The 12,304-nt window shown below is 29.8% G+C and overlaps 2 protein-coding genes across 2 annotated transcripts; one reads left to right on the top strand and one right to left on the bottom strand.

Annotated features, from left to right (window-relative positions):
• Window positions 1–230: 230 nt before the first annotated feature.
• Window positions 231–694, top strand: LOC129906417 (uncharacterized). The gene is made up of 2 exons (XM_055982187.1): window positions 231–473; window positions 538–694. The coding sequence occupies exons 1-2, from the start codon at window positions 421–423 to the stop codon at window positions 635–637; spliced, it is 153 nt and encodes a 50-aa protein (XP_055838162.1). The 5' UTR covers window positions 231–420; the 3' UTR covers window positions 638–694.
• Window positions 695–11,870: 11,176 nt separating this feature from the next.
• Window positions 11,871–12,304, bottom strand: LOC129906416 (protease inhibitor-like). The gene is made up of 2 exons (XM_055982186.1): window positions 12,118–12,304; window positions 11,871–12,054 (listed from the first exon to the last, which is right to left on the bottom strand). Exons 1-2 carry the CDS (start codon window positions 12,188–12,190, stop codon window positions 11,894–11,896), a joined length of 234 nt encoding a protein of 77 aa, XP_055838161.1. The 5' UTR covers window positions 12,191–12,304; the 3' UTR covers window positions 11,871–11,893.

Raw genomic sequence — 12,304 nt, forward strand, 5'->3', positions numbered from 1 at the left:
AACACTGGCAGGCAAGGAACACTTCATAAAGAAACACAAAGTCAGCCGCCTTATTTGTGGCCACCGTAGCAGGTTGGTTATACATGCGCATAGCAACAAGTATGTATAGATACAAAGATACAACCTATAAGATACCTAAACTGTTGCAAAACCGGTCTGATGTTAATTTGCCTTTTCTGAGAATATCATTTCATAGCGCATGCAAAGTAGTATTTAAGAGACTGGCAGGGAAACGAATCGCATTAGTAAGTTGCAAGCTGCCTCAAGTTCTCGGTGAACCAAAAGCCAATAAGAAAAAAAAGAAAATAGTTCGGTGTGGATATATGCGAATAATATTTTCATAGTAAATGTTCGTCACTTGTGGATTACAACTTCTAATTTTTCAACTCATGACAGCAGAGAGGATTACGATTGGTGTCAATGCTTAATCCCAAATATACGGATACTAAACTGAAGATTCTGAAATCCTTGAGGTAAGTTTTAATTTAAAGTGATTTTTCATAGTCCATTCTTATATAAAATGTATATAATTTATAGATTGTCGAAGAACCTATCGTCAAGTAAAGGCTCCCGCACAGGAAACTCAGCAAATAATTTAGAACTTCACGTTCTAACTCTGATCCAATACGTGCCCTGAATTGATAACCCTTCCCAAAGATCACATTACACTGATTTAAACAAAAAAAAAACAAAATGGTTTACACAGAACGCACCGACAAATACCTGTCAAATGGTTCACCTACTGAAGCTAAAACCAAGTCAGCAGGTAGCACTTCGTACAAAACCAGCTCCTCCGCTGACAGTAGCTTCCGGAGTGGAAATAGTAGCAGCAGCAGCTCAAACAAGATGGAGGGTTCTAAATGGAAATACAATCGCATGGTCAAGGACGATCGCGAAAAGTTCAACAACCTACACCATTGTTAGTTCCTCCTATTGTTTTTGGTTACATTAACCAGTGAACTGTAAAAAAAAACAACAACAACAAAAAAATGAAGGCTTGCGATTCTATTGATAGAATAGAATTTTGTAAATAAATGTTAGATTAAGAATCAGGTATATTTTAGTTTTAAGAAGATAAAAATACTAGATAAGAAGATGTAGTATTATGAGAATAGCACAAAACAAAACAATAATATTGGTGATGTCAATAAAATAAATTCATTTGTATCAGAAAATTAAAAAAAAAAAAAAAAAACATTTTTTATTTAGTTAAAGACCTATGGTTTTTACAGAAACTTTGGGATCACTTTCAAAACTGTGGACTTAAAAGAGTTGTCATCATTATTTGGTTTGGCAACCAAAAAGTGGATACTAAAAATGTTATTTGAAGAATTCCAAAAAAAAATTGGAAAGTTCTTGAAGCATTTCTCCGTTACCGCTTTATCTGTGAATAATTTGGCTTTGTTTAATTAGTTTTTTCGTGAAACTTCTACAAGATAAACTTTATCATGAGCCCTTAAGACCTACCAAGTTTCAAGAAAAAAAAATAGCTTCTTCAACGAGATAAAGTGGAAACAAGCTCAATATGATTTCTCCGTTACTTTGGAATGGCCGAGTACAAAGAAATTTTGATGAGCTAATATTATCGTCCAAAATTTGCAGTAGAAAAAGGAATTTAAAAAGGAATTATTGTGTATTAAGTTTTGAAATATATAAATTCGACATTCCAGATCCTACACTTATACTTCTTGAATAATTAATATACAAATATTCATTTCATTCCCGATGCTTCACTATAGTGTAAAAGTAATTGCGATTCAGTGGAATTTACTTTTTCTTGGGGCTCTAGATTTTCTGTGTATAATTTTTTTCTATCGAAACCGGTTAAGTAATTTGCATTCAAAATCGTTTTCGTAAGATTATTAAGAAACAAATTATCTAATTATTCAACAAGTTCTATTTCTACTTAAAAGAAATGACTTTAATTCATTTTATATAAAAAGAAATATTCTATTTACAAAAATTCAAAAGAATTTTGTGTGAAAATATGGTAACACTGCATACATTTCTTTAGCAATAATTTTTTTTTATTTGTTTTTTATTTTTTTTAAACAACTCTAATGATGATAAAGTAGACATTTAAAGGAGCTCAAACCACATTAGAATTTGTATTAATCACTGTTTCTATTTTTTTTTTTTATGGTTAGAAGTAATTTACCTTTTTTAAATGACATATATTTGTAATTTTACATGTTAGAGCAATTACTCCGTTGAAACAAAAGAGCTGAAAAGCGAACTTTATTTAACTTTATTTCTTTTTAATTATTCCTTCACTTAAAAAAAAAGAAGAACTTCTTTCAAAATGGCGTTGATAGTCATAGAATTTTTATTTTAAAAGGATTCCAAGTAAACTTCAGTCATTTTTTCAGGTAAAATCTTGATTTTATATTCCTTCTACTGAAGTAGCAAGGTTTAAAATCCAATGCCTAAAACGAAGATTTCGACCAAAAAATTTTTCTACAAGCATTCATTCCCTACTTGGGCCCTTATTTGACTGGACTTTTCGTATTTATTTGCTTGCAAAAAATGTATAGTAATATTTGAAATTTTTCAATTTTAATTCCAGTACAATTCAAATATTTTTTTGAAATTTCATAATAATTCACCACATGTTGAGATTTGTTATACTAAAATTATACTACTAAGGTTCTGACATTCGATATAAATGTTGTATAACAGTTTATTTGCTATAATATTATGGAACACGTTTAGTTTACACAGAAACCTTTATACATTCAATAACTTGGTTACAGTAGCGGATGTGAAATATTTTCAAATTTTTTGATTTTTTCTTATTATTAATATTTATACTTACCTACATATTTTTTCACAACCATATTTGAAGGGTTCAGATGAAAAACGGCACTTGTCCACTTTTAGTCAAAGATGAACTTATGATTAGGTCTTGCAGTATTTACTTGGCACTATCTGATGTCATCCTAACTCTTAGAAAACAAATTTTACCCTTGCTTTGTATGACAATATTTTGTAAAATAAAATCAGCTAAAAGTGTGAAGAACTTAAATATAATCTAAAATCGACTGTTATCAAAATATAAGTTTTTGTGATTCATATTAAACCCGTTAAATTACCACGAATGAGTTCTGGGTTCAAATCTAGTATAAATCATGTCTTTGCAAGGAATAGAAAAACCTAAAGGCTTCCACTCAACTTTTCTTTTTTTACAACGTTGGGGGGATGTTTTTTCAATATTTTATTATTATTAAATTATTTAATGCCAAAGGAAAAAAAAAGTAAGAAAAAAATGATTTAATGCCTTTGATGATTAATTCCAGGAAAACTGTAAGATGAACTTCAACTTGTGAAGTGCTTAATTTGTTATTGTTTTTTTGCAAGCATTAAACAAATTTTTTTTTTTTAAATCAGTTGAAGATTGTCAATATTTAATGAAAAATAAAAACACCGACAAAACATAAAATTAAAAACCGTTGCAACTAGAGAATATTACGAAAACAAGAAATAAAATCAATAATTTTCAAAATTTTACGACTTAAACATTTTAATTTGAAGCTATTATCATGTTTTTTTGTATTGATACAGATATGACCAATTCAACTATAACTGGTCCGTTTGTATGAGTTGCGGATGAAAAACTCTGATGCGACCACAAAATCTTAAATATGCCTAGATCAAAAACCCATACAAAGTGGAAGGCAGAAAATTTCAACAGAGTCACTCGAAGCCATGAGTTAAATTTCGAGACAAATATGACACAAATTGGAGGGTAATCGTTCGTTAAATTAAAATATACGTTCCCTAATGTGGAACATAATGCGTTTCTGTTATTATTTAAGGAATTTTTTTCCCACACCAGTGAGAAATTTGACTCGACTTATAAGATTTGGTTTCTAGGCTAAAATAAAAATGTTGAAACAGAAAAAAATAAAATGCACGACTGGGTCGCACGAACTTGCTCTTAGAGTTAAAGTTGCTTAAATTTTTAACACTTTTTATATAGAAATTTGGAAAAAAATAAAATTCGTTTAAAAAAAAAATAAAATAAAATCTGAAAGCAAATTGCCCTCCCAAACAAGTATGCAGTTTTGATTGATATATTAAGATGCATTTTTAGAAAAAAAAATTTTCAAAATCGTTAGAGCCGTTTTTTAAAAAAAAACTAAATTTTTATAAATAATTTTTTGGAAAAAAAGTTTTAAAATAAAATTGGTATGCCATTTTGTAGAAATCACTAATCAACATCTAAAAACAAAATTTCAAAAAAATTCAATGTCCCGTTTTCGAAAATTTGATTTTTCAAAAAAAAATTTTCAAATTTTTTTTAAAAATCCAAAGATTATTTTTTTGGAAATTTTATTTTTGGTTTATATTTTCGAGATATTTCAATTTTACTAAAATCGTTATATGACAAGTACCGTTATTTTTGGTCCAAAAAAATTAATTAAAAAAAACCCCTCTGGAGATTAGCCAAATAACGCTACATACAAAGTTTTACATTAATCGGTCCATCCGTTTAGGCTGTAGCTCCTTATACAGACAGACTGACAGACGGACTTCCGGGACCCACTTTTTTGGCATTCTCTACCATCGTAATGTCAGGGAAAAATGTTATCTCAACTTTTTTTTGTACGAATGCATAACTTGATATATAGTACCTATATCGCAAGTAAAAATCAAAAAAATAATTGTTTTTTTTTTTTTTTATTTTGTAAAATTTTAATATTCAAATCATAAAACGGTAAAGAATTTGAATTTCTACCAATTGGCCAGCAGGTAACGTTAATGTGGTTCTAAAAACAATGAATTTTCCATTTAAGGAATTAATTAAACCCTTGACATACCAAGTTTGAAGTAAGTCGTATGGGTTTTTTGGTGTAAATCGAATTAGAAACAGAACTGCGGGATCGACTTTTTTCGCAGATTGTCATGTCTCATTATGAGCTCAAATTTATTTCACAAGTGTAACAATTTAAAAACCTTTCAAGTTCAAAACAAATACACGTCCTTTGGACCAATGAATATAAAAGTTCCATCTTTGTTTAAAAATTTTATTTGAAAAGGTGCAATTCAAAAATTTCAACAACAAACGTTCTTCTAGAATTTTTAATTAGCCTTGAAAAGAGAAGATTTATTATCATTCTTAACAAATATGGTTAAAATAATATATGCACATAAAATTTTCATTTTATTTCTGCAGTTCAAAAAAAAAAAAAATCATAAAACGTTTGATGCTCTAGAAAACCTTAAACATTTTGCAATTATGTATTTCTATTAATTGAACTTTAAAGCAAGTTAATGAAATTTTATTGCTTCCTGTTGGGCAAAACAAAAATTTGTTTACCAAAATTTAGTTTTTTTTTTTTTATTTATTTTCTTCAAGATTGCTCTTGAATAAGTATATTCAGTATGAAGAAAAAGAAAAAAAAAACCTAAACGAACGATATAATTCGTGTTATAAACACAGGAAGGCACATCAGCAGCCGGCCCGAATGATTGCAACGCTCGATCAGAAACTAGTTCTGTGGAGCGGTGGTAATCAAAAACAAGACGCCAAGGCGGCTTTTTCTGTGCTCTGGGCTCTTGATTTGTAAACATATCAAGCTCTAGCATCGAGCACACCAACAAGTCCCAAGTAGTCGCAGTTCGATAGTGTCTTCATAACTACTTGTTAAAATAATTGTCATCCTGTGCGTTTATATTTTTTTTATAGAAAAAAAAAAATTAAATTTAATTAAATTTAAAAAATGAAAAAAATTACTATAAGTTTAGCAATAATAATCGCGTTAATAGTTCACTTAATCCCTGGAACTGACAGTAGAATCGAAGGACGTTACAGAGGTTCGTTTTGGCAACTTTATTTAGGTCATTCAACAAGTCCTATAAGTTATCGATAATTCCTTAGATTTACCTAAAGAGTGCCTTTTGCCCATGAATTACGGCTACTGCAGGGCGAAGATGAAGAGGTTCTTCTTCAACGCCAACCGAAACAGGTGCTCCCCATTTTTCTTCGGAGGATGTGCCGGGAATGCGAACAATTTCGAGACCTTGGAGGAATGCAATGAAGTGTGCGGAGGCATCACCTTGGCAGAAATCAACTCCAACGAATAATTTAATTAAATTAAGACCCAATAATGTGTATATAGTGAATAAATCTTGTTGCATCTGCGTAGTTTAAAAAAATGTTGATCATGAGTTATGAATCATTGGCGGAGTATGGAGTTTTGCATAAATTATTTTTTTTTTTGCTGTGATAACCTTGAATATCTTCTATTGATAGTTTGAGTGCAATGTCGTCATTTGTTTTTTCGTTAAATTTAATGAACAAACAAAAAAATGTTAATAGAATTTTTGTAGGTCGATTTAATAAGAATTCTCGACTGGTTTTGAGTTAAAGAAGATAAACGGATTATTCAATGGAGATGGTAATTATTCAAACAAACTTGTTCTAAGACACAAAGTAGGTGTTTTACAATGTGGATGTTGACCTTGAAATTGTGATGTTATACTCGCACTTGAGCTTTTCGCACTTTATTGTGAAATTTAATTATTGGCGATGTAATGTTGTTTATCAGTTTTTTTGTGTGAAAGTGTTTGCATTAGAGGAGATCTTAGTGCGGATCCATTAATTTCTCTCACTTAGATCAGCAGATTTCAAACAACTATCAATTTTCTCCAGTTTTAAACAATGTGGTGGCTCCTTGCGTTTATCATCATCGCACTTACAATGCCACCGACAGCAACTACTTTGAGCTACTTTCTATAAAAATTGCATTAAAGATTTAGAGATCCGGTGGTGGCCTCTGATGAATTGTTTAAAAAAAAATAAACAATTTTTGTGATCTCATAATTGAATCTTAATTTATTTTGTACACTTGAAAAGTTTAGTTTTTTGTTTGTATCTTCAAGCAGCCCACTTTACTGGTTTTTTGTTATGATTTGAAATTGTTCATAGAAATTGCTATTGAAAATATTTTTCTTTTTTTGTTTTGCTTTGATTTTAAATTGAACGTCAAACCTACTAACATGCCAATACAATTAGAGTAAAGTGTGGAGATAAAAATAAAGTTATTGAGAGTTATTGATGGTCATAAACTAAAAAAAAATATTGGACGTTATGTCATTTTTATTTTATTTGATGAAGAAAAAAGATGAAAAAATGGTTGAAAGAAATTGTATGTATGTAGTTGAATTTCAGGAAATTTCTTTTGGTTTAATACACCGCCGCCACCGAAAGGAAATTACTTTTATAAAGCGGACAAGATTGTGTATTAACTGTTAATCTGTTTCATCTTATAAGCAGGTTATGATTTATGATTGACAGGTACGCATTTTATGAGCGTTAAAGAATACAAACAAAACAAAAACTAAAAAAGCTAGTTTTAAGAAAAAAAATGGTTTTAGCCGTTGCGTAATAGAGGCTTTTGAGTGTATTCTTTTTTAAAATACCTATCAACGTCATTTCAACTATTGGTTCGCTAGGCTTTGTCCTTGACTTAGCAGTTTTGTGCTAAGAGCACTGGAAAGGCAAACTAGAAAAATAAATTATAGCTTGATCTCATTGCTAAATTATTAACTAATAATTCATTGAAAAAAATATAGTTAAGTTTTTATGAGCAGTATTAAATTGTTTAAAAAAAATGGATATGCCTATAAAAAGATCTAAAAAAAAAATTTGCGTGATTTTCTAATTAAGTTGGACAATATAAAAAGGAGCAATTTCATTTTGATTCATTCAAATTATCATTAATTCAATTATTTTCATTCATTCTGAGAAGTATTCGAATCATTAGGAGATTTTGAGTTTGCACCAGTCCTTCTCAGAAAGGTCGATTTTCATACCAAAGAACAAGTAAGGCCAGTTCTCTCACATGCTTTAAAAGAACCTTCGTTCTCGTAAAGAAAGAAGTCGATAAAGACCCAAAGAATCTCTGTACGTAGAATTCAAATACAAACAGAGTAATCAAAAGTACTAGGCACCAAATTTTGAAGAAAAATGAGCTCCATCCATACCATAGCGAGTGCAAAATACAGAGTACACTACCCCGAGATTCCTTGAAAGAGTTGCGTTTTTCCGAACCATACAAAGGTACATAGAAGATCCGCTATTTTTTTAAAAAATTTCTGTCGTTTATCCATCCTTAACAATTTGCACGAATGGCATGTGTAAAAAATCCACATTTTATGCAGGAAGATAATATATGGACCGGAATAATGAATGGGAAAATTATTGGACCATTCGAGGTACCAGAGAAGTTGAACAGTGGGATGCATTTAGATTTTTTACAAACCTACCAAGGAAGAAAATTCATTGGAAAATGTGCCACTTAGCATTTATGGAAACATGTGGTTTTAATTATATGGTTGCCCAGCACACAAGGCTCGACCAGTGAACAATTTTTTGCTGAATATGATAGGGCAATCTAGTGAAATTTGGAGGCCAAATAACAGAAAAGGTTTTAAGGAGTTTTTCAGTAATTTGGCAATGTTTGGACTTTGTTTTCAAATTTTTTTTTTTTATTGAATATAAAGCTATACATAAATACCAGATCGAACACACCTTTTTGACATCAATCAAAATCTCTACTGTTTTTAAAAAGAAAAGTACAGAGACACAATGCACTACGCTATGATTTCAGTCACAAAATTGTAAAATTGGCTTTTTCGATTTTTCCATACTAAATATGCATCAGGCTTCCAAATTTCATGACTTTTCGTCAAGAAATGACCGTGCAAATGACTGTCAACTCCAAAAACACTATGGTGCAGCGGCTTGTCTGATTATTTCTTAAACTCAAAGTTTTTGCGCCTAAAGCAAAAATCAATTCAACTTGCGTGTTTTTTCTCGAAAACTGGACCAAGGAATCTGAAATTTATTTCATGAGAGATGACTCATTACACTTTATGAAAATATGATTCAAAGAAATATACCAGCAAGAACAAATTGAAAATCTTGAGATTAATTGGTAATAAATCGATTGCAACTAGAGCACTTGTGTATGTGCTGTGCATTGTGCATTCCACTCATCGGCATGATGAGTCAGTAGTAACATATAATATAGTAAGTTATTTATTAATATTGGATTGTGATTAAAGAAAATTTTACTGTCATAAATAATACATTTTAAATGGGTCTTGAATTACTTTCAGCTTGCACCTCCTAAACATAAAAATGAAATTTAAAAAATTGAAAAAGTTTTAGATACACTGAGGTAAAAGCCACCATAAAACAACGTAAAATCAATGAAAACCATATTGATTTAACTATGATTCGGGTTGATTTTGCGTTGAAGACGAACTTTTTAAATTCAACGTGCAAAAATGTTTAATTTTTGATGGTTTCGTTTCTTAAAGCAATATAAATCAAAGTAGTTCATCTTTGAAACAAAGATGTTTAAACTTCAATTTATTTTTTCCCTCAGTGAGGTATTAGGCACCTATGTTGATTTAAGCATTTTGTAAAAAAAAAATCTATAGATACTCATAATTGTAAATCCATATAAATGTTATTGTTTTCTAAAGATTGCATATTTCGACTTTTTTTTCTCCTTTTTTTAAAATTTTCTGTATAAAAGCAAGCCAAATTAAAAAATTTTAAATAAAGATTGTTTTTTGATACGTACCGAAATAGATCAGACAAGTAGAGGACTGTAGGTACTATATCAATTTGACTTATAAAATAAATGATTAAATATAGCCTTTTACGGCCCAAATACATATTGAAATAGTTTTCTACTTGGCTCATTTATTGAGATTATTTCAATTCGCAGGAAAATAATTTTAGCACAACAGATTCATCATTGCGGAGCTTTATATCTAGGCCTACACCTTCTTTCTTGGTACAATTCTTAACAACCTGAGGTAATAAATAACCTTTTTTTCATTTCTCTGTGGGTACATACGTGTTTTTTTTTAATATCTTGCTAACTTGTAAACCAACCATTCCTTAAAAAAATTTTTTTAATGTGAAAAATTCCATTTTAAAGTGATCAAACATTATAAAATAAAGTGTTGGTAATGAAGTACCTATAGTATCATGCATTTTTTGAACAAAGTTGTCTGAATATAGCAAAAACAATAATTTATCATTAGGTATACATTTTTTTTTTAAATACATATTTTCCATGTTGTTTTGTATGAGTTTAATTTGGATTAATTGCGTATGCACTTGCAGTTAATTGCTGCTTCTGAGATTATAACGATTCACCACAGCTGCTTAGTTTCACCCATGTTACGAGTAGGCGATTATACATACCTAGCATTTATTGCTTTATATTTGTGAATGAATTTTTTGATAATATCTTCAACACAACGATCGAACAATTATAATAAAATGACAGTTAAGGTATAAAAAATTGATGTTTTATCTAGAGAAACACACAATAAAATCATATTAAGCTAACAATTTTTTTATTTATGGTCTTCTATTTCTCAAACTGTATGAGCATGAAAGACATCTTCGGGTTTTCAGCATGATTAATATAAGTCGATGCAATGGTTGACTCTTCGACCTAAAGACACACTAACGACGATAGTTCTGCGAGTGCTGCCTGGTCAACAGATTTCTACCTATATTAATTGAGCATGACTTTTCTTACAATATATTAAATGATTCACAGAATCATGCCAGCAAGTTGACAGTTGAAGTAATAAATAACAATTTTATTGCAAGTAGAGCAGTTGTGCATTCCATTCATTATGGTGCAGTGAATCAGTGGTATAGATCTAGTATCCAAAGATTTGCTTCAAGTTTAGCAATGAATATTGAAACGTGATTAAAAAAAATTTACATAAGTTGATATTCAACCAATAAACATATAAGATACAAACATTTATTATTATTTAAACAATAACTAAGTCATCGATTGCCACTTTTCAGTGGCAATAGTAGCTCCAGCAAGTTTAATTTTAATTATAAATGAAGCTATGTAATTACATTCTGTTATAATAAGTTTTTTTTTCAAAATCTATACACAAAAGGCACTATATTTAGACGAATTGAAGAATAGGTATGAAATTTTGCTTTTAGAATAAATTGTTCGAACGAATTAGACCACATTGCAGCCACCAGCTTTCCAATACAAAAAGAATTATCAAAATTGGTTTACTTAGTCCAAAGTTATGAGGTAACAAACATAAAAAAAGAAAATACATACGAATTGAATACCTCTTCCTACTTGGAAGTCGGTAAAAAATTAACTTGAATCTTCTGAAAATATACACAAGGTATCTCGCAAAACTTATTTGTTTTTACTTTTTTTAAGTACATAATTATTGTTGTTGTATGTCTTTTCTTTCTGCGGGTGTTTATTTTTACTTTGAACCAGAAGAGGTTATGTACAAAGTGAGTCACACACGCACACAATGCCGATAAATCGTCTTCGTTTTTGTGTCAATAACAAAAACTTTAAACAAACAAATTAAGGTTACACTGAAGTTTATCTTACTATACTTGCCGGGACCAAAAACCTGTATGCAAAAGATCCCCCTTTGTTGACGTTTCAAAAAATAAGCAAATAAAAAAAGAAAGAAAAAACTGAATATCATGCAGCACTTATTTTAATGGTTGGAATGACATAAGTTCCGCACACTCTTATCGCATTGATATATGTTTATTTGCATAAACTTTCGAGAATAAATTAGTATATTTCTTCGTTCCATATGGTATCACCATTAAATTGGTGTTTTTTTTGTTGTTTTTAATTTCTTATCAAAAATCCATGAATTTGAATAGTGGCAATATTTTAGCATTATTATCTCAATATGCATGAAGCTAAGAATGAAGCGTATATTAATTCATTGAATTATAAATTATTTATGTTTTTAAACAGTCAACAATATTTTTTGTTCTTTTTAAATATTTTTATTTAACTCAAAATAAAGATAATCAAATATCACTTAATTTAAATCACTTTATTTACAAACAAACAGCTTCACATTCTTCCTTGGTAGGGAATCTGTTATCATTGCCCATGCAGCCACCATAAAGGAACTTTTCACAAGCCTTAGATTCGTTGTTGAAGTAAAAAGTAGGTTTTGAGCTGCGGCATGGTCCAACATCTTTTGGTTGAGCGCACACTTGAAATAAATTTACAAAATTAAAAAACCCTCCCAAAAATAATATATTTATATAATATTTACCTGCTTTATCAACTTGAGCTTGAGCAACGAAAATCAAAGCGATAACAACAATTAAAGCAAATAAGAACTTCATAATGAATGATTTTTTTGTGTTTGGTAATTTAAATTAAATTGATATTATTATTTACAGGTAACTCCCTTAATGGTTCACGTCTGACACACTACTGACTTCCTACACTAAATATAC

Source organism: Episyrphus balteatus, chromosome 1, assembly GCF_945859705.1.
Source record: "Episyrphus balteatus chromosome 1, idEpiBalt1.1, whole genome shotgun sequence".
NCBI classification, from domain to species: Eukaryota; Metazoa; Arthropoda; class Insecta; order Diptera; family Syrphidae; genus Episyrphus; species Episyrphus balteatus.